Source organism: Phascolarctos cinereus, unplaced genomic scaffold, assembly GCF_003287225.1.
Source record: "Phascolarctos cinereus isolate Bilbo 61053 unplaced genomic scaffold, phaCin_HiC Scaffold_4;HRSCAF=312, whole genome shotgun sequence".
NCBI classification, from domain to species: domain Eukaryota; kingdom Metazoa; phylum Chordata; class Mammalia; order Diprotodontia; family Phascolarctidae; genus Phascolarctos; species Phascolarctos cinereus.
This window is the reverse complement of record NW_027555847.1, coordinates 671,418,247-671,441,829: the sequence shown is the minus strand read 5'-3', so window position 1 is coordinate 671,441,829 and position 23,583 is coordinate 671,418,247. Positions and strand designations below refer to the sequence as shown.

At 41.2% G+C, this 23,583-nt stretch overlaps 1 protein-coding gene across 1 annotated transcript in view; it reads left to right on the top strand.

Annotated features, from left to right (window-relative positions):
* The window catches only part of CPAMD8 (C3 and PZP like alpha-2-macroglobulin domain containing 8), a 156,282-nt gene that overhangs the window by 22,942 nt on the left and 109,757 nt on the right, over nt 1-23,583 (top strand). The window contains 4 exon segments of the mRNA XM_020969351.1: nt 3,993-4,106; nt 5,635-5,719; nt 9,172-9,280; nt 16,173-16,400. Coding sequence (XP_020825010.1) covers nt 3,993-4,106; nt 5,635-5,719; nt 9,172-9,280; nt 16,173-16,400 — 536 coding nt within the window.

The following is a 23,583-nucleotide window of genomic DNA, read 5'->3' as shown; positions in this document are numbered from 1 at the left end:
ATTCAGTCATTCCCTCTCACCTTCCCCCGTTTCTCCTTCTACTGTAAGAGACTTTTCTGGTTTTTTTTTTTTGTGAGATAATTTACCCCATTCTACCTCTCCCTTTCTTCTTCCATAACTCCCATTTTTCTATCACCGTTGCCAGCCCTGATCTCTTTCCCTCTTTCCAAGGCCTCATCTCACCTTTTCCATCATGTCCCTCACTTCTCAAGAACTTCCATTGGCTTCTTAAGGCAGCAGCAGCAGTCAGCATTTAGAGAATTTTATTTTGATACCTGGGAGGTTGTATGATTATTTTTTCAGTGTGGATGTTCACTTCACCATTGAGGATCAACAGCTCTTTTATAGCTTCTGTGTGATTTTTCTTCCCCTCCCTCACAATAACTTCTTCTCCTTGGGGGATGTATGCAATGTGCTGGAGGCATTCCTTTTGCTTTTCAAATTATCTTGGTATATGTCATTGTGGCATTTGTGCTTTTTTTGTTGTTCTTCATACTTGAAGAAGACTAAAATGACATCACGATGTTGGGGTCAATGTCCAGTGTTTCCCTCTGTGGTTGATCAGACCAGTATAAGCTCCGAAGGAATAGTCTGTATGAACATTTGGGGTGGAGATGGCTCTAGGTGTGCACATCTCACATTTCTTTTGAGCTGCTGACTTTGTGGCATGTGTGCTGTCTCTCGTCTCTCATTCTCGCTCTATGATCTGCCCATCTCCATCATCTGTAACCTCATTAATGTCATTCTATACCATTTGTGTATTTAGGTCATTATTAATAACACATTTCAGCCTAGTTACACCTAGCATGCCTCTTACCATTGTCCTTTGAGTGATTTATGATTTGAATTCTTCTGAGATCTTGATGTTCTGTGATATAAAGACATACAGCACCTAGTTGGAGACTGTTGGTATTAAGGAAATGGGCTTTGGTTGCAAAAGCAATGTAGGATCATGGCAATTATCCCACGATTTCCCTCATACTATGTAGCTTGATTTTCTCCTGATCAATTCTGGGCTCAGCTCATTGTCTATCTGCAGCACCTGTCCAAGACAGACATATTGATTGCCTCACTGGACAGACTCCATCTCTACTTGTATGACATAGTGAGGGAATATGCATTATTGCATCTGCTCTTATTCCAGGGTAGTTGGTTAGACTGATTGCTTTAACATTGATATGTGTGTCACTAAGGAAGCTTTGTAGGTTTTCAGACTTAATACGATTAGGATGAGTTTTGTGTTGTTTGTCACAGGTCTTTTGTCTTTCTAGAGTGTCTCTTGGTGACCTCATCAGGTTCAGTAATCATCTTCTGCAGCTCTGTCAGATCTGTATAGCCAGCCCTCGCCTTTCCTCTCAGCTCTATTCTTGTGTCACTCATCCAATCCAGTCAACATTTATTAAGCGCCTGCTGTGTGCCAGGCACTGTGCCAAGCTCTGAGAATACAATTAATAGAAAGAAAGACAGTCCTTGCCCTCAAGGAGCTTACACTTTAACAAGAGGAGACAAGGCACAAAAGGAGGCAGGAAGGCAGGGGTGAGGAACACCAAGGGGTACCCAGCAAGGGAGGCTTCTTGTTTAATGGAATTGAAACCTGATAAAGCAGCACGTGCAAAGCAGAGGGATCTGAGTACAATTCCTGCCTCCTATAAAGGAAGGCACCACAAGGAGATTGGCCCTCTGCCTTCCAGCCCTCCCTTTGGAAGGGAGAGGAGGCTAAGGGAGGTGGCAGCATGGTGGAGAGATTAGAGGTGAAGAGCTTAACCTGGGAGGTGTGTCTTATTCTGGGGCATTGAAACCAGTCAGAGCACCACCCGCTTCTTGGACATTTTGAAAGAGATGTTCTGTAGGTATGTCAGACTCAATACATTTAAAACAGAGCTCATTATTTTCCCCACTAAACCTTCCTGTCTTCTAAACATTTCTATTTCTGTCAAGGGCACCACTCTTTTCCCAGTAGCCCAGGTTCACAAATTTGGAATCATTCTTGACTCCTGACGCTCCATCACACACATACACACCACCCTCCCCCCATATCTAATCAATTGCCAAGTCTCATCACGTCTACACCCACAGCATCTCTCTATACTCACATGACCACTTCATTAGTTCAGGCCCTCAGCATGTCTCTCTGGCAGTGGCCTCCTAATTTCCACCGTGAGTCTCTCTCCAGTCTGCACAGGTGTCAGACTGAGGTTCCTAAAGCACAGGTTTGACTGGTCAGTTCCTGTTTGAGAGGCTTGAGCATTTTCCTCTTGTCTTCTAGGGTCAAATACAATCTCTTGTGCTTGGCATTTAAGTCGTTTATGATTTGACTCCAACACGATTTTCAGGACTGTTTTTGTATCATTCTGTCACATGCTTTAAATTCTAGCCAAACTGACCCACTTGCTGTTTCTCATAGAAGACATTCCACCTCTCCGTACCCTTACACAGGCTATCTCCCATGCCAGGAGGGCACTGTCTTCTCAGATCTACCTCCTGCATCCTTAGTGTCATCTCCTGCAATCAGAAGATCCTTCCTGACCTTCCATTTGCTAGCATCCTCCCCAATTACATTGTATTTACTATGTCTATATCTATAAATGTCTATATAATATTTTATATAGGTCTACATATATACATATGTATGTACACAAACGAATTTTGTGACTCCATTTGCCTTCTGACATTTCCTACATCTTATATGTTCTTCCTCAAAAGCATCACATGAAAAAAAAAGTCAACTTAATTTCATCCTGAGCATTTTATGACATCCCTTAGGAAAAAGGGAGATAAACCCTAGGGTATTGTAAAACCAGGGCAAGGATTCCAGGCTGCTTAGGATGGACTCAAATAGGCCTTCTCTTTCCGTCAGGCTCATCTTATTGCTTGTTCCCACAGACCTTCCCTCTATTTGTCATATGACACACACAATGCCTCCTTATTCCCATCTCAAGCTGCATGAACAGAACTCTAATGTCTAGAAGCAGGCACATTGAAGTATTTAGTTCTGGATCTCACATTTTAGGAAGGAAGCTACCAAGCTGAAGTGTTTCTAGAGTAGAGCAGCTGGGATGCTATGTGATCATTTGAAGGAGCAAGCCATGTTTAACCTGAAGAAAAGAAGACTTTGAGGAGGAGATAAGAGTCATCCTATGTTAAAGTGCTGGAAAGCCTGTCACATCATAAAGGGATTAGGCTTGTCTTTCTTTACCCCAGAGGGCAGAACTAGAACCAATAGGTAGAAATTACAAGGAGCAAACTTTAGTTTGATTTAAAGGTAAATGTCCTAGTAGTTCAGGTAGTCAATGAAATGGACCCCCCATCACTGGGGGTCTCCAAGGAGAAGCTGGGTGACTACTTGTTGAGGATAATGTAGAAGGGGTTTGGTCAGCTAAGGGTGCACCAGGTAGCCTCTGAGGTTCCTTCTACCGCTTTGATCTGTAATGTCTGGCATTGACCTAGAGTGGTCCCCCATTCAGCTTCAATGTTCCTCTTCTCTGAAAATCAGGTTAGGATTCACCTTTTTCTATTTTAAACCCACCCAGTACTGATCACTCCTCTTTCAGGATCCCCTTAGCCCTGTATCATGCTCTATAAACTATAAAATGATATATAAATATAAGCTACTTATAGCTGTTCAGTTCATACTTTAATCACTTGCAAATCCTCCAGTCACTATCAGAGTTGTAAGGGATGTTAGACGTAATCCAGTACAGCCACTGTCTGAAGTGTGAATCCTTTTCCCCAGCATCCCTGCAAAGGGCCATCCATCCAGTCTCTGCTTGAACATCTTTGGGGACAGGGAGCTTCACTTGTTAAGATGTTGTTCTTTATAAATAGTGTCTAACTATTTTATGTTCATTCTCTCCAACTAAGCTATAAGCTGCTCAGGGGAAGGGACAGAATTTTCTCTTTTCCTTATTCATAGTTTATAGTATGGTGTTTCACATATAGTAGAAATTGAACACATTTGATTGATGTCTAAAAAAAATTTTCTTTTTATCCAGGTATTGTCAATGTAAGTTTTCCTTTATCTGATCAACCTGTTTTTGGAGAGTGGTTTATTTTTGCTGAAATGCAAGGGCATACGTACAACAAATCCTTCGAAGTTCAGAAATATGGTGAGTCTGACAGCACTTAACATCTGACTCTTCTGAAGGGTTTATTTCAGGGCAGTGGCATGTTGGAAAGAGCACTGGAGTCAGACTCCAGGCCCTACATGGGTTAGGGGAAAAGCAAGAGTTTAAATTAGCTGCCTTTGGTGTTGGAGTACTCTTGGTGAACTGGTCCATCTTTTGGAGAATTTAAAAAGCTGCATGTGGCAGAGTTAGGAAGTGCATATTGAGGCAAGGCTTTGAGAAGCTTGCAGTCTATGAAGTGGGAGGGTCTAGGTTTTCCCTACTACTCCCTTGATATTGTTGAATATAGCGCTGACTGTAGTGCCTCTGGGAAGGGGAGACAGGAACTCTAGTGGCATGTCAGTCTGTGTTCCCCTGGTTATCTGGTGGGACACATGGTCATGCTTCTGCCCTTGAACCAGGACATAGAACAGCTCCAAGAAGGGCTCTGAGTGGTGAGGACAGAGCTTGCCTATGTTTAGCTTGAGAGCTACATTTCTCAGCCTCTCTCTGGAGGTCAGTCTCAAGACACGAGAGAAGATTGTCTGGAAGTAGGCATTTGTGACAGCTTTGTGACCTTAGGTAAGTCACTCCTCTGGGAGTTCTGAGTTTCCTCATCTATAAAATAAGCATGATGATCCTATTTCACTGAGACGTCATAATGACCAAATGAGATCAGGGTACAAAAGTGTTTTATAGCCAAAATAAATCACTAACGTAGACTATTATTACTGTGCCTCCACGTCAAGAAGGCTACAGAGAGGACTTCTGTATCACATAGGAGGTTGGACGTGTTGGGCTGGAAGGGCCCTTCCACTCCTTTGATCCTAGAACTAAATCCTGTGGGATAAGTTGTTTTTCAGTTGTTTCAGTCATGTCTGACTCTCTGTGACCCCATTTGGAGTTTTCTCAGCAAAGATATTGAAGTGGTTCACCATTTCCTTCTCCAGCTTATTTTATAGATGAGGAAACTGAGGTAAACAAGATGAAGTGACTTGCCCAGGGTCACACAGCTAGTGTGTCTGAGTCTGGATTTGAACTCAGGAAGATGAGTCCTCCTGACTCCAGGCCTGGCCATTCTACCCACTTCACCACCTAGCTGCCCTGTGGTGTAAGTAGAGAATCCTTAAAATTTCCCTTTTTAAATTTTTTTTTTATCAAAGTAATGATACTAGATCCAGATTTTTTTGTCCTTTCCCTTGATGTCTCAGCTGTCCAAGGAATACTTGAAAGAACTCTATATTTGAGAGCAGATGACCTAAGTTAAGGTCCCAACTCTCCCCCTTATTGGTCACTGATCATGAATGGGACTTTGAACAAATCACTTAACTCATTCAAACGTCGATTTATTCATGTAAAACAGGGGTAATAGTTGTACTCTTTAACTCTGGAGAGCGGGGAAAATGAGATGCTGTGTGTGCAGTACTTTTTGATCACAGAACTCTTTGTTGTTATAACATGGGAGAGGTCCTAACAAGATGCATTTGCTCTTCACACAAACTAAGCGTGTGTCTTACTCTTTTCCATGTAGTGCTGCCCAAGTTTGAGCTGCTCATTGAGCCTCCTCAGTATATTAGGGATCTTGCGGACTGTGAAAAGGGGACTGTTCATGCCAGGTAAGAGGCTTTCACAGTTTGTCTTTTGGGAGCCATGCCATTTTCATCCCTCTTAGATGTCCTAACACATTTTGACATCGAAACTTAGGAAGTGGCTCAGACCTTTCTCGGGTTGGTTTGCCTAATAATGTTGTTGCTGAAATCCTATATAATATCACAGGGTAGTAAAGGACATCACCAACTTCATAATGAACTAGACTGGTCTGTTTCAGGCCATATGGATAAGTAAGTAGACTAGTTCCTTTTTGACATCAGAGGATAAAACTAGGAGCAATGTGTGGAAGATGTGGGGAGGTAGATTTCACCTTGATAGAAAGACCTTCCAAATAATCATCAAAATTGTGTAAAAGTAGAAAACGAGGACCTAGAACACATGGGAGGGGGTCTGAGTGGTGATGACAGATGTTGCCCGCGAAGCCTGAGAGCTACCCCTCTGAGTTTCTAGATGGAGGTCCCCAAGATTGCCCCTTGTGGTAATGAGCTCTTGTCATTGGGGGTCTGTAAGCAGAGGCTCTGTGAACCCTAGGATAGCCTAGAGGGGATTTCTGCTTCAGGTCACAGTTGCCTTTCATGTTCTTCAAGGTCCCTCGTAGCCATGAATGGGACTATCAAAAAAACTCTGATGCAATGAGCTGATAAGGGAGTTAACTCTTTAAGGAGTAATGATGCACTTGCCCTGACGAAAGGTGAACAAGGAGGACAACAGTAGCAACTTCCAGGCGCTGTTGACTGTAGTGTTTGGACTCTTTCAGAAGGATTATTTGTCCTTCACCTTTATAAGGGCTTTGTATTTTTTAAGACTATCTGATAACACAAATGTTACCCCATTTACAAAACTTCAAACAAAACTTGTGGGGAGAAGTGAAGGTTGTGGGAGACCTGAGGGCAATGGAAAGAGACACACTATAGGTTCAAGTGGGCTGCAGCATATTTCCAGTGATGACCGATGCATTAGAAGTGAAATAAGGGAGAGACACAGTAGGTGCCAGACCTGTGATTTCACTGGTGGAGGAAACTCTCAGATGAGGAAACTCCTTCTGCCACCTCTGGCTGGCTCCTTCTGTGTAACTTAGAGCTGCCTAAGCACTGAGAGGAGGTGACTTGCCCAGAGTCACTCAACCAGTGGGTGTCACAGATAGGGCTTGAACCCAGCTCTTCCTGGCCTTGATGCCACTCCTCTATCTTCTGTGCTACAGTTGCCTTTCTTGACCAATTAAGAGCATAAGAGATATCATCAAGGAAATAGGTTTGGAAAAGGAAGTGGGCTGGTCATGTGGCGTAACATGAAGAGCCAGGGAGCTCTACTGATACCCATAAAATGTATCAAGACCCAGAGGAAGTTCTCCAGTGCATTGGATGGACCATCAATGGAGGAGCTGTAAAAGAAATGGGACAAGAATCACCTAAGATGAGAACGTGTAGATGAATTGTTCTTGCTGGAATAATTATCTGCAATGAAGAACTCACGGATTATAAAGTGATCATTTAGGGAAGGAAGCAGTGGTTTCAAAGAGTTGTCAAGAACAGGTCATGCAAAGCTGATTTCATTTCTAGGCTTACTAGACTAGTAGATTAGAAGGATGCTTGAGATGTAGCTTATGTGGATCAAAGGAAAGGGTTTGACCAAGTCTCTGTGATATTCCTATGGACAGGCTAGAGAGAAAAGAGCTAGACAGTAGTATAATTGAATTGAATCAGAACTGGTTGAACAATTTTAACCCAAATACAGTCTTGAATGGTTGGTTGTCACTTTGGAAGTAAATCTGTTGTGGAGTGCTTCAGAGATCTGTGCTTGGCCCTGGGCCCTTTAGAGTTTTTTTTATTAATGACTTGGTTAAAGGCATAGAGGGCATGCTTATCAGATTTGTGGAGGGAGGGGCAGCCAGTACAGTGGATGGCAGAATCAGGATCCAGAGCAAACTTGAAGACAGATATGTTGAACCCAACCTACCTAAGAAGATGACATTTAATAATGATAAATGGAAGTCTTCGATTTGGTTTTTAAAGAATCACCTTCACAAATATAAGATGGGAGAAATGTGTTTGGCAGGAGTTCATCTGAAACAGATCAGCAGCCTTGCAAGCTCGATGTGAGTCAGCAGTGGGAAACCCAAATGCATCGGTGATGAACACATCGACGTAGATGATCCTTCCAGTAATTCAGATTGTAACTCATGGTGTCTGTCCGTGTCTCCCCACAAGTTTGTTGCTGGGGGTCCCTTCAACGTGTCCAAGCCTTTCTTCAGATATTGTGAGGATATCAATGGAGTATTCGTTCTGCCAACTTTTTATCCCTCCTTCTTGCTATGTGACCAACCCATCTTCTCTCAGTCATGGTGGGAAGAGGGAAGGGGAAGGGAAGTGAATAAAGGTGGATTAAATGCCTACTACGTGCCAGGTGTTACGCTAAGCGTTTACAGAGGGGATCTCACTGAGCCCTGTACTAGAGGTGAGGAAAACCTGAATTCCAATCTGCCTTAGACATTTACTAGTTGTGTCAATGAATCTCTCACAGCCTTTTTCAGCCTCGGTTCTCCATCTGTAACATGGCTGTGATACTAGCACCCACCTTCCAGGATTGTTGTGAGGATCAAATCAAATGAAATAATTAGGTGAAGTGTTTGGTAAACCCTAAAATACTGTTATCAGTGTGACACAACAGCCCGAGTGACCCTAACCTGCATTACTGGAGATGAACGTACATGAATGCCTGTTAATTCCTAATAGAGTCTAACATCTAGGAGCGTGTGTCGCTTCCCAAGGGGCCACAGTCTCAAAGGGCTGTTTCCTTGATGAGGCAGCATCCAAGGGCCGGCCTATAACCTGCTTACTGATTTCTGAGAGAGAAGAGTGTGTGTGTGTGTGTGTGTGTGTGTGTGTGTGTGTGTGTATGTATCTCTACCATGAGAGATTAGATTGGTTCTGCTTTGCCTCAGGTAACAGGTCTAGAAACAGCAGTGGAAATTGCAGGGCAGATTTAAGCTTGATCTAAAGACAAATTTCCTGACAGAGGTGTGCCAAGGGACTGCTTCAGCAGATAGTGGAATGCCCTTCTCTGGAGCCCCTTGTTTGGTATATTGTGCAGGGAATTTCTGTTCAAGTTGCCCTCTGAGTTTCTCTTCAGTTTTAAGAGTCATAGTGGATACAACTGGAGTCAGAAAGACCTGAGTTCGAATCTGGCCTCCAGCACTAGCTGTGTGATCTTGGGCAAGCCACTTGACCCTGTTTGCCTCAGTTTCCTCATCTGTAAAATGAGCCCAAGGAAATGTCAAATCACTCCAGTATCTCCAAATGGAGTCACAAAGAGTCAGACACAATTTAACAACAACACCACCTGAGAATCTGTGATTTTGTGATTTGATCCATTAAAGTATTAAAGGATTTCCAGGATATTTTATGTGTGGTGATCTCTTGGTTCTGCAAAGTAAGTACTTCATTTCTTTCTCTTCCAGGTACACATTTGGGAAGCCAGTAACTGGGAAATTAATGATCAACATGACTATAAATGGTGTGGGCTACTATAGACATGAAGTAGGACACCCTGTTCTCAGAACTATGGAGGTAAGGAAATTTGTAAGCTGTGGGGGAGCAGTAGAAAGGGAGAAACTGAAGATGAGAAGAGGGAGTGACTCTCAGAAAAGATGGGAGGGGAGGGGATCAAGGACATGAATAGAGACATTAGCCTTGATAGGGAAAATTCAGACCATCTTCCTTGAGCTACCTCTTTTCTCTTGCCACCTACCTCAAAACCCTGATAGACCACCCCAAACCTGCCCCTCGCCTTTTTGACTTTTAGCTAAATCCAGTGGACTTTGTAAATGCTTCTCTTACTTGACTCCTCTACAACTTTTGACAGTATTGGCCACCCCTCCTCTTGGGTGCTTTCTCTTTCTTTGGTTTTCTTGGCATTACCCTTTATTGGTCTTACTTCCATTTGGTTGAGCACTGCTTAGGCTCTTTGGCCCCATCATCACTTACTTTCCAGTCTTCATAGTACTCCCTTCTGTCAACCTGCACAACTAGTTATTCCATAAATTTACCATTCCATCTTTCATCTTTGGGCCTGAACTGCCCTCCCTCCTCTCCCCTCTTTCCATTAATCCTTAACTTTCTTCAAGGGTCAGCCTTTGCAAAGCCTGCCTCTCCTCAGAGGCCCATGTATTTGTTACCTTTCTGTAGCACGTACCCTGAGGCTACCCTTACAGCCCCAACTTGCTGCATTTCAACAAGCCCCACGGTTCTAAGTCCCTCAACCATCCAAACACATTTCTTGTATAACATCATTTTGCTGCATCGTATGGCTTTCAAGGACTTCTAAAATAGTTAAGGACTTTTAGCACTTAGTCTAAAGCCTAAGATTGATCAATTAATGTCAAGTCCTTATTCATACTTGGTTCACATCTTTGTTTGATCTGTCTGACAAAGCTATCAGGGTAGAGCATTTTGTCATTGCCTTCATGCTTGAGGTGGGGTAATTGATTGATTGACTCAATTGATCCTCGCCCTTACATTTCTGTGTGTTATATGTAGTTGAATGTAAGCTTTTGGAGGGCAGGGACTTCTGTTGTCTTTACATGTATTCTCAGCACCCAACACAATGCTTTTCACATACTAAGTGTTTAATACATATTTGTTAGGAAGTAAAGAAAAGGAACACCTGTTCCTTAGAGACCTGAGCAATGGAGAAGAGCCCTCATGGGTGAAGAGATGAATTTTGAGGTGTGAGCAGAGGAGATGAGGGAGCTTCAGACAATCCCTTCTGTTTTCTCAGTGTCTTAGGAATCAAGTTCTGCTGCTGCTGAATAAGGAATAGGGGTGGCCTAGAGGTCTTAAGGAGAAAGTTTGGAGCTTCCTCTTTGTAGAAAATATGGTAAAAATTCAGTCAGAAGGTGTTCCCACAAAGGGGCTAGTTGAATAGTGATGTCAAAGTCCAGCTCCCCTTCATTGACTCAGAACAGCAAGATATGAAACAAATGAAGGAGAAAAACAGCAGAAGAAAAGGCAGAAGAAAAGAAGGAAGAGGAAAGGAGGAGGAGGAGGAGGAGGAGAGGAAGAAAAAGATGATGATGATGATAATGATATCTCACAAGGAAAATCCTTCAAAAAAACCAGCAAGAGACTGAATTTGAGGTGAGCAAACATAAATACCTCAAAGAATAAATGCAATGAAGAAAGGAATCCAAGGAGAAAGCTCCAGAATACGAAAATAGAAATTAGTTTGGAACAACTTCAAAAGACCCCAAAATAGCTGAGAAACTTAATTAAATAATCAGAAGGAAATAAAAAGAGAAATTAAAGCTTTGTAAAGGGAATTGATGGTTTAGAGCAGAAAGTGAGGGATTTTATTTTTGTCAATAGTTTATTGATTTTTTTAACATCTTCTACATTTCCTACTGCATCTTTCCCTTCAATCTCTACCAAAGAGCTATTCTGTGTAATAAAGAATAAAAAAATTTAAGATGAGAGAGAATGGAATTTTTTTAAAGTATGAGGTTATATGCAATATTGAAGGTAGAGGACCTGAATAGAATGATGGCCACTTTGTAATGGGGAATAGCAGATATAGATCGTGAAACTGCAGTGATGCAATAAGAAATATTAGGACAAAATATGATAAACAAAATAGGAAGAACACTTGATACCTGCACAAGCCATAGCAATGGACTTTGATGAAAAAACTCAGAGCCGCAACTAGGTGGCGTAGTGGATAGAGCTTGGGACTCGGAGCCAAGAAAACATAAATTTAATGGGGCAGCTAGGTGGGGCAGTGGATAGAGCACCGGCTCTGAAGTCAGGAGGACCTGAGTTCAAATCCTGCCTGAGACCAAACGCTTGACACTGACTAGCTGTGTGACCCTGGGCAAGTCACTTAACCCCAATTGCCTAAAAAACAGGAAAACATAAATTCAAATCTTGCCTCCAACACTTTCTTAGTTATGTGAACCTGGATCTCTCAACCTTTCTGAGCCTGTTTCCTCATCCTTTATTTATTTATTTATTTGTTTGCTTGTTTGCTTATTTATTTATTTATTTTTGGCTATGCAAAGACTTGCCCAGGGTTACACAGCTAGTAAGTGTTATGTGTCTGAGTCCGGATTTGAACTCAGGTCCTCCTGACTCCAGGGCCCATGCTGTATCCACTGCACCACCTAGCTGCCCCTTCCTCATCTTTTAAATGAGGGGGTTGGACTACATGACTTCTAAGTTCCTTTCTAGCTTTGAATCTATATTCCTGTGAGAACTATTGATTCTCCAGGGAAAAAAAATGATGATACAAAAACCTGGAATACTATATTTTGGAAATCCTTGAAGAAAATTGCACAGAAGTATTGGAAATGGAGAGCAAAGTAAAAAAATTTGAAGAATCCACTGGACTCAATAGTGAGAATCTCCAAGTTCAACTTATCTAAAATTTCATCAAATTCCAGAACTGCAACATTAAATAAAACATTTTGTTAAGCAATCAGAAAAAGGCCCCCTAAATATCAAGGAAAGGCAGCCTAAATCATGCAAGCCTCTCAAATATAAAGAAAAGGAAATCTGAATAACCCAAGATATTATGTGCTCACCAGAAACTGCAGAAGGAAATGGAGTAATGTTTTCCTAAGAGGAAAAGGGCTTCAATATGCAACCCAAGATGACCAAACCTGCAAACCTGATCCTAACCATTATGGAAAAAAGATGGATGTTTATTTAAAAAAAAAAGGCAGTAGAAACATTCTAGAAAACCAGATCTGAGGAAATTATTTGCTTCTCAAACATTTCAGACAACAGAAATATAAAGGACAAACAAATAAAGCCACCAAAGACAGCAACAACAAAATAACAGAGATCATTAAGATTTTTTTTCTAATTGTATGCAAGACAAGGACAATAATAACAAAAGCTAATATTTATGTAGCACTTGCTATGTGCCAGGGACTATGGTAAGTGCTTTACAACTGTTAACTCATTTGGTCCTCACAACAAGTCTGGGAGGTAGATGTTAATATTATGTCCATTTTATAGTTGAGGAAACTGAGGCAAACAGAGGTTAAGTGATTTGCCCACGGTCACACAACTGGTGAATGTCTGAACTCAGGTCTTCCTGACTCTAGACCCAACCCTTTATCTACCGCACTGCTTACTTGCCCAGAAGTCAAATAGAAGTAATGGTGGAGAAATAAACCTAAACATCATGGACTAAACCTCCCAGTGAACCACCTACAGGTGAATTAGTATATTTTTTTAAGTAACATTTTATTTTTTCCCAATTGTATGTCAAGATACTTGTTAGCATTCATTTTTACAAGATTTTGAGTTCCAGATTTTTCTCCCTCCCTCCACTCCCCTCTTCCTAAAATGGTGAGCAATTTTATATAGGTTATACATGTACAATTATGTAAATTACATTTCTATATTAGTCACAGTTGTGAAAGAAAAAACAGATCAAATGGAAAAAAATTATGAAAAAAATAAAGTAAGTGGGAAAAAAAGTATGCTTCAATGTGCATTCATAGTCCATCAGTTCTTTATCTGGATGTAGATAGCATTTTTTTTTTTTGCTTTTTGGTGAGACAGTTGGGGTTAAGTGACTTGCCCAGGGTCACACAGCTAATAAATGTCAAGTGTCTGAGGCTGGATTTGAACTCAGGTCCTCCAAAGACTCCAAAGCCAGAGCTCTATCCACTGCGCCACCTAGCTTCCCCCAGGATTTTCCATCATGGGTCCTTTTTACTAGTCTTAGATCCTTGTGTTGCTGATAAAAGCTAAGTCATTCCTCCTTGATCATCATACAATGTTGCTGATACTGTGTACAATGTTTTCCTGGTTCTGCTCATTTCACTTTGCATCAGTCTGTACAAATCTCTCGAGGTTTTTCTGAAATCCACCTGCTCATTATTTCTTACTGCACAGTAGTATTCCATTACATCCATATACCACAACTTGTTCAGCTGAATTAGTGTTTTTGGGGGACTGAATTATAGAATTTGAGGATGCATGGGAGGGAGTAGCACGGATGAATGTTCCTGTGGGAGAAGAGAGCTATTTTGTAAAGAGAAGTGGGTATAATCTGCAGGGATTTGGAGCTTAGAGAAACCAGTCAGTCTGCATCAGGAGAAGGGGAATAATGGCTGCTAGGTTCAACTGACACCCAGAAGAGTAGGAGGGCATGGATCCAGGGAGGAGATTTTAAGGCAAATAAGAAAAAAATCACCATGGGGAGGGCAAAGGTCAGGGATAAACTGTATGGTCAGGGACAGGAAAATTTCTACCATAGGACAATATCCTTTCTATCGCCTGCAGGAATTGGTATTTCTAAGAGTGAGGTACAACAGGAAAAAAAAGACTAAGGCAGAAGATCTACAAGACAATTATATAGTTACTGTTTAAGAGAAGGAACTCAGGTAGCTTAAAAATTTTAATTCCATGAAGAATACAGAGACTAAAGAAGGACTAAATATGTATAAAGGCCATGAGTCTAGAATAAAAGTCTAGAATAGACAGAAAGTGAAGATTAATAACAAAGAGAGTGAGGGAAAGAAATCCTTTTAAAAAAAGCACAGAAAATGAAGTTAAAAAAAATAATGTACAAAACAGGTTGAAGGGGAGGAGAGGAAGGGAGATTTTACTTGACCGAATAACTGAGAGGGGAAAAGAAGGGAAGAATTAAATAACTAGATAGAATGAAGAAAAAGGAACTAATAAGTTACATGAACTCCAAGACTAGGGAAAGGAATAAAAAGTGGGAGGCAGAAGGATTGTTGTGGGTGAATGGAAGAGAGCTGGTGGGAACAGAGGTACCTTAAAATAGATTAAGCTAAAATAACTGAAGAAACTTAGTGCTGTGTTTAGAGGAGAAGAAAAAAACCCTGATTTGGAAAAACAAGTGCAAAAGAAAATTTGAAAATCAGAGTAGAAATAAATCAAAACAGAGCCTTAAAAAAAAAACCTAAGAAAGTTGATAAAAACTTTAGCTCATTTAAGCAAAATAAAGTAAGAGACAGAACCCAGACTGTCAAAATCAAAATGAGAATGGTGAATTCACAATGGACAGGATAAGAAAATTGTCAGAAGCCACCATCCTCAGAAACCACATGCCACCAAAACTAGAGCTTAAAAGAAATAGATCAGTATCTTCAAAAGTACAAAATACTCAAAATATCAAAATTTAAATAAATAAAACAGCTAAAACAACTCAATCTCAGAGAAATTGACCGAGCCATAAATGTGAACTCCTAAAGAAAAAAAAATCAACTCTTGAACCTGATATATTTCTAAGTGATTCAATCAGGGAAGAATGCCCAGTGAGGTCTTTGTTGAAATTAGCTAGTATGGATTGGTAATGGACCCAATGAAAACACAGTTTTGAAACTTCCTTCAGTGGCATTCAGCAGCATTGGTATAATAATGGAAAAAATAGATAGTGAAAGTAACCAAGGGTTGAAGATGAGTAGAATGTCAGCTAGATGGCTCAGTGAATAGAATGATGGGCTTGGAGTCAGGAAGACCTGAATTCAAATCCACCCTCAGGCATTTATTAGCTGTGTAACTCTGAGTAAGTCACTTAACCTCTGTTTGCCTTAATCCACTGGAGAAGGAAATGGCAAACCACTGCAGTATCTTTGCCAAGAAAACCCCATGGACGGTAATGGCATGCTATGGTCCACATGTCATGAAGGGTCAGACACAGCTGAGCAACAATAAAGGCATTAATAGTGCTAGGACAAGGGAAAAACAGATTCAAAGAGTGTATAGTATATATACAGTCTGTAGATGAACTGGTCACGACTTAAGGCCAAAGCAGAGGTAGGGTTTGGGAGAACAGAGCAGGATGGAGGGACTGAAAGTCCCGGTCAGAAGAATGAATCAGTTTAAGAGAAGTGAGACAGAAGGAAAAGTGGAAGGATAGGGGATTATGAACAAACAAGGGAACTTCAGAGTTCACAGTCATAGAGGTGGCACAATTATGGGGGAGGGTATAATATTCCATTATGGTGCTGATTCAGAATATTGTTTTTTTGTTGTTTTTTTGGTCTAGGCAGTGGGGTTAAGTGACTTGCCCAGGGTTACACAGCTAGTAAGCAGAATGTTTTTGCTAAAGCTTGAAAGCACTTTTGCTTTCTCCCAGGCATAGGCCCCAACAGAATTATTGCGTCCTATTGCATGAACTGGTGAGCTAGATGAAAGAGCCCAAGATGAGTCTAGCTCATGGGCTAGAGGTTTCCTGTTCGTGGCATAAATAAAACTGTGGATTAAACAAACCACTCCTGTTAACCAAGTTTTTAGATTAAAGTTTTATGAAAGACGGATGTTTGTAAATTTGTGTTTCATTTTGGGTTTAGCTTGGTTTTGACATTCTGCTTACCCCCTACTTGCCAAGAGAAACAAAGTACCGGACCCTGGAAGAAAGGGAAAGTTTCACCAAAAGTTGTTTGAATATGTAACATTTCCTTCCTGACTCTCCGTGCAGATACACGGCTCTGCGGTCTTTGATGTGTGTGTGAAGGATATGATGCCTGCAGATGTTCCAGAGCACTTTCGAGGCACTGTCAACATTTGGGCCACAGTGACCAGTGTTGATGGCAGTCAGCAGGTTACATTTGATGATTCTACCCCCGTGCAGAAACAGCTCATTGAGATCAGATATAGCAAGGATACCCGAAAGCAATTCAAACCCGGTCTGCCTTACAGAGGAAAGGTATGTTCCTGTTAGAGTTGTGTTTAGTGATATTCTGATGCCTTTCTTTAAGTTATTGTATATACCACGGTGATGCAAATATGAGCCTTGCTTTCCTCTTTCTCTTCCCCTTTCCCACCTCTCCAAAACTGCCTTGTATAAAACCTGAGCGTGGGCCATCACTACGCTTTTAGGTTACACTTTTAGCATACATTGAATGATAACATAAGTTATGTTAAAACAGAACAAAATGCACTTTCCTTGAATGGGAAGAAATGTAAAGTAAAAAATTGATAGCTCAGTCCTTGGTAATTATTTTTAGGGCATGCTTGCATTTTAAATAGATTTTATTTTCAAGGTGTAGCTTGTGTTCAGTAATCTACATTAATTGAATCACAGGGCTGCAGAGGACCTTAAAAGTTCAGCTAGTCCACTGCTCTGCCTTCCATCATATCCAAAACCCCCCTAGATATGTGAGACTGTCCTATAAAGAATTACAAGGTACTAATCCACAAATAAGATCATAATAATAGCTCTCATTCATATAGAGCTTTAAGGTTTGCAAAAAGCATTACAGGTATCTCATTTGATCCCTTAAAACAACCCTGGGAGAGAGGTACTATTATTATCCCATTTTATAGAAGAGAAGACTTTAAATTACTTGCTCAGGGTCACACAGCTGATATGTCTCTGAGGCAGGATTTGAACTTAAGTCTTCCTTACTCCAAGTCTAGTACTCTTCCAGAGTTCACAAGGCCGTGCTCTGATCACAGTGGAAGAATGTGGCCAAGCTCCTCTCCTTTCCAGTCGCAAGCACTCCTGTGAAATCACTTTATCACTTTTGCTGGCTTAAAAAAGCAAAGTAAAATTTTAAATGCACACAAAGGTAAACACTTCCCAAGCCTTGAGGAATTAGGTTCCAAGGCAACGTGCTTGCCCTCTTGATAGAGAGTTCTTGATACAACAAAAATGAGGGTCTTCAGTTTCCTGTCTGAATGGGTTTTAGCAGCCCAGCTCCCATCCACAGCATGGCTAGCCCTTGCTAAGGTGTCCTTCAGGTCACTCCCTGCCATTTTCCATGGTGGTTTCTCTCCAGCTCTCACTTCCTGCCCATTGATGACCCTCCTACTTCTTGTTCCCACAAGTTCAAAAAGTAGTAAGGGTGAGCTTGGGACTCTAGGTCTGATAACTGCCAGCAGAAGGAGGTGCCTCTTCCCAAATCTTGTGAGTCATTGCCCCCTGGGGTATGGGCAAAGGCCTATATTTAAGTAAGAAAATAGTTAGAAAACAGTTGTGATCAATGAATTAATGAATGAATAAATGAAAGAGTATTTATTAAACTCTTACTGTGTGCCAGGCATTGTGCTAAGTAAGGCTGGAAGATACAAAAATAAAAAGCAAGACAGTCTTTGGCCTTAAGGAATTTTTATCCTAATAGGGGGCAGCGTATACAGAGAAGATTGACTAGGGAAGAAGGTTTTGAAATGGTGAATGAAGTGATGGAGCAGTTGTTCAATGATTCCTTTCCAGGGCTGGGAGCATTGACGATTTAATTTCCCTTCCTAAAGCCATAGAGGGACAGCAGCAGGGGCGTTGCAGCATCATGTCATAGAGGTGATCAGGGAAAAGCAACTTGAGGATCTGGGCCAAGCTAGAAATGGTGAAGGCTCACCAATTGCAAGCCCAGGTGCTCAGGGCAGTAGGTGAAGTGCCACGTGGGAGGTGGATTCTGAAGCTCAGGAGGATGTTATGAAGATGGCAGGGAACAGTGATGAATTCAAGTAACCTAGACCAGATTAGGTGTTTAAGTACTGAAAGAGCTAGCATATGTGATTGCTTAGTCACAGTCAGTAATATTTGAAAGATCTTGGAAAATAGGAGAGGTACCACAAGATTGGATGAGAGCAAATATCCCAATTTTAAAACATGTCAAAAGAACAGAGTCAGCAAATTATGAGCCAGTAGGCTTGAGTTCTGGGACTGGGAAAATTGTAGAAAGGATCGCTAAAGAGACAGTTGGTGATTATCTAGAACAGGGGTGGGGAACCTGCAGCCTCGAAGATACATGTGGCTCTCTAGGTCCTCAAGTGGGGCCCTTTGACCAGATCCAAACTTCACAGAACAAATCCCCAGTGAAAGGATTCATTCTGTGAAGTTTGAAGTCAGTCAAAGGACCCAACTTGAGGACCTAGAGGGCCACACGTTCCCTACCCTTGATCTAGAAAGAAAAGGAGTGAAGCTTCACCAAGACTAGGTCATTCAAGATGAGCCCAATTTCTTTTTTTTTTTTTTTCATAATTACTAAACTAGTAGATGGTAGATCCGTGTTACCTAGATTTTACAAAGCTTCTCATACTATTCTAGAAGACAGAGATAAGTAGATGGGATGGCAATACAATTAGAGGGGTTCAGAACTGGTAGGATGTCTGCATTTGAAGAGTAGTTGTTAATGGTTCCATGACAAGGTGGCAGGAGATCTCCAGTGGAGTGCTCTAGAGCAGGGCTTCTTAAACTTTTTCCATTCATGACCCCTTTTCTCATTTCGGCAGTGTTCATTGCCATTATATGGCATGACAGCATGTGCAGTGCAAGGTGCACATGTTGTGTGTTCAGAACCAAGGCTGCGGTGAAGTTGTGCGAAGCTACGGGGCAAGCACTGCCAGAAATGCCTCGGATTCATTATGCGTTTGATTTTGAATTAATTTTCAGTCGTTGCATGTTCAGAAACCTTTTACTATTGCCAGATTTTTCAGTTTAAGAAGTGCTGCTCCGGAGGTCTGTGCTTGGCCTTGTGCTGTTTAACATTTTCATCAGTGACTTAGATAAAAGGCATAGATGATGTGCTCATTAGATTTGCTGACGTCATTCAGCTAGGAGGGAGAGCTAGCACCCTGAATGACAGAGTTGAAGTACAAAAAGGTCCTGACAGGTTAGAGCACTGGGATAAATCTAATATAATTCAGCAGGGATAAATGCACTATCTGAAACTTGCATACAAAAGAAAAACCAGCCTTTTAAGTATAAGAGGCAGGATAAGACAAAGTTTGTTTTTCAGTGTCGTTGTTGAGTCATTTCAGTTGTGTCTGACTCTCTGTGACCCCATTTGGGGTTTTCTTGGCAGAGATACTGGAGTGGTTTGCCATTTCCTTCTCCAGCTCATTTTACAGATGAGGAAACTGAGGCAAACAGGGTGAAGTGACTTGCCCAGAATCACGTAGCTAGTAAGTGTCTGAGGCCCGATTTGAATTCAGGTCCTCCTGACTCCAGGGCTCTATCCACTGCACCACTTAGCTGCCTATTTTTAGTGTACTCCCAGCTTATTGTAAAATGAGTCAGCAGTGTGCTATGGCAGCCCCAAAACTAATGAAATCTTGGAATACAATGAGGGGCAAAACCTCCAGAAGTAGGGAGGTGATAATCTCGTTGTAGCCTGGCCTTGTCAGACCTCATCTGGAGGACTGCATTCTGTGCAGTCCTGTGTTCCACAGTTCAAGAAAGATGTTGATAAGTTAGACAGTGTCCAGAGGAGGGCAGCCAGGATGTTTGATGGTTGTAAGTCCATGTCAAAGGAGGATTGATTGAAGGAACTGGTGATATTTATCCTGGAGAAGAGAAGGCCAAAGAAAGATAGAATAGCTGTGTTTGAAGGGCTGCTGTATGAAAGAATTCAGCTTGTTCTCTTTGGTCCTGGAGGGCAGGACCAGGAGCCATAGGTAAAACTGCACAGGGATTAATTAAAGCTTGATATTAGTAAATAATTCCTGATAAGTGGAGTGATACAAAAGTTGAATGTGCTACCTGGAGAAGGGTTGAGTCTCCCTCTTTGGAGACTGGATGACTGCTTATTAGTCATAGTGGGGATTTCTTTCATGTATAACTTGAATTAAATGGCTGTTAAGGTCCCTCTCAGCTCTCAAATTTTGTGAGTAAGTGAGATGTTTTTCACTGGTTCTGACCACTTCACTGTGTAACGATGCATTCAATCTGTGAATTTATAATTATTTATTAAATACCTGCTATGTGCTAGGCACTGGCAAGTACAAAGAAAGAAACATACCTACTTTCAGTGAGCTTACGTTCTAATAGGAGAGACAAGTGCATATAAAAATATGTACAGTACAAATTTAAAGCGTGTGTGTGTGTATATATATATATATACACATATACATACATACATATATATGCACACACACAAAGTAGTTGAACATGTGGTACTATAAGAAAAAGGCATTAGTAGTTGGGAAGATCAGGAAGGGATTCATGTAGAAGACCATGTCTAGCTGCATCTTAAAGGAAAAGAAAGACTGTATTAAATGGAGGTAAAGAAGGAATACATCTCAGGTGTGGGAAGCAGTCCGTGCAAAGTCAGTAGAAGGAGTGTGGTGATTGAAGAACAAGGAGAAGGTCTGTTTGGCTTCATCACAGAGTGCAGGAGGGGAAGTGTCCACTGAGCCTGAAAAGAGAGGTTGGGAACAGTGTGTTGGACTTTTAAAGCTAACCAGAGGAATTGATATTCTGTATGCATTTAAAGAAAATTCCCAAGGCAGTATTGTATAAAATGGACCAGAGCGGTGAGAGATTGGAAGCAGAGAGATCAATAAGAAGACTGTCACAGTAGCAGTAGGCTGGAGGAGATGATAATCTGAATGAAGGCAGTAGTTGTATGAGGAGAAGGGATTGGATTCTAGAGATGTGAGGAAGGCTAAAATGGCAAGAATCAGCAGCGAACTGGAAGAATCCAGGATAATTCTGGGCTTACAGATCTGTGACACTGAAAAGATGGTGGTGTATGACAGAAATAGGGAAGTTTGGGAGGGGGGAAAGATAATGAGTTCAGTCTTAGACATGTAGAATCTAAGATATCTCTGGGAGTCATCTCACATTTCTTTGTGTATATTGTTTCTCCTGGTATAACAATGTTTCATTACATTCTACCATAACTTATTTCACTGTTTCTCAATTGATGAACACATAGATTGTTTCTAGTTCTTTGCTAACACACAAAGAGCGACCATGAATATTATGAGATTTTTTTCTTATTGTCTTCAAGGTGTTGTCTTATTGCCTAACAGTGAGATTCCTGGGTCATTGAATAATTTAATGAGGTTACTCACATTATTCAAAATTGTTTTCCAAGTCATTACTCCACCAAATAGTGCATTAGTGTTCCTTATTGTAGCCTCCCCAGTATTGACTGTTTTCATCTTTTGTCTTCTTAGTCAATTTTCTGGAATGAAGATGAAACCTCAGAATTGTTTAATTATTAGTTATATAGTTTTCATATGGTTGTTGATAGTTGTCAGTTATTTTTAAAACCATTCATATTCTTTGACCACTTACTATTGAGAAATGGCTCTTCGTCTTAAATATTTATATTAAATTCCCTATTTACCTTCACTACTAAACCTTTACTAAAGATACTTGATAAAAAGATTTTCCGTCTCAATTGACAGTTACCTTTCTTATCATAGCTGCATTGATTTTGTTTATACAAAAGCTTTTCAATTTCATGTAATGGAAACTATCCCTTTTTTATGATCATCTCTTTTCTTTGTTTAGCAAAAATTCTTTCCAAGCCGTAATTGTGAAGAGCATTCCCTTCCATTTTCCTGTATTACTTAGATCTTCCTTTATTTTGGTAACAAGTATTTCATAATTATATTTATATAATTTGTGAACGTATCTTGGTTCATAAATCAACTATCACCTATTTTGTAGTTATTTTGAGTAAGATTTCATCCATTTCTTTCTGTTTTTTTCTTATTGTTATGTAGAAATAGTGATAATTGTTAAAAATTTATTTTATACCCTATTACTTTATCAGAGCTATTTGTTGTCTCAGTTATTCTATGTGTTGGTTTTCTGGGGTTTTCTGAGTAAACCGCCATGTCACAAATAGAGATCATTTTGTCTCTGAAGCAACAAGGAATGCTAAAGCAGACACAGGAGGCAAAATATTTCAGGTGGGTCAACCTCCTACCACCAACTACTGTCTCCCCTCAGGCCCTGGTGTAGACAGCCCAGGATTGTCAGTTCAGGAAGCCCAGGAATAGTAGTGCTCTCCAGAACACCAGCCCTGCTTCCTGCTTGATCCCTGCCACCACTAAGGGAGAACACTGTTGTGGAGAAGAGACTCACCATCCCCAGCACCAGCTGCCGACCAGCTGCTTCCAGTGAGTAGGTTAGCCTAAGAAGTCCAGGAATAGCTGTGCCTCCCAGAACGCTGGTCCTGTTTCTGCCCCAGTGCTGGCAACCACCATCTGTCATCTAGGGGAGCAACTTTGTGGAGAGGAACCTGAATTTACCCAAGTACCACCAGCACTACCACCTGCTGTCAACCAGCTAGAATTGATAGAACAGGAAAATCAGTCTAGCAGAAGCAGCAAGGCATCTTGAGGAACAGACAGAAGACTGCATGTGTCAGGCTGAGAAAACTACTTCAGTGTTCATCTTCCCTCAGCTCATGGTCAAGAAAACCCAGGACCCTCACCTCAAGAGCCCCAGGGATAGCAGTGTTTCCCTACCCTAGGCTATTGGCCCGACTGCCAACTTGGCCTTTGCATTCATCAATGAGAGGACCAACTCTTGTGAAGGAGGCTGCCAAGTATGCCACCACCACCACCAACCATTGACCAACTATCAGTGCTGGGCAGTTAAGTCCAGGAGCCCTGAGCAGTAGCACTCTCCCTTCTGACTACCAGCCCTACTTCCAGCTGTGCCCCCCTAGCCACAGTCCAAAAGGCAGTCCTTCTGGAGATGTGACCTGAGAACTTCCTCTACCCGTGATGCAGTCCTTGCCTCAGCAGCCGTAGCTACTGAAGACCCACCCCCCTTGAAAGAAGGCTCTTGTTAACAAAATCCTTTGTGCTGTCAAATGGTTCAACAGAAAAGCAATAAGTTTTTATTAATGGAAATGACAGTAAAAAACATGCATTGCTGTTTGCTTTGCTGCAGCATCCTGAGCAGCAATGGGACCTTTTTGTGTGACTTGTAGCTAAAACCTCCTAAATATATCATCTTCTCGTTAGAATGTGAACTTCTTTTTTAAAAATTTTAATTAACTTATTTTGAATTATCCACAATCACTTCCATAAGCTTTTGAGTTTTAAATTTTTCTCCCCCTTCCTTCCCACCTCCCTCCCCAAGATGGTGCGCAATCTGATATAGGTTCTACATATACATTCCTATTAAACATTTTCACATT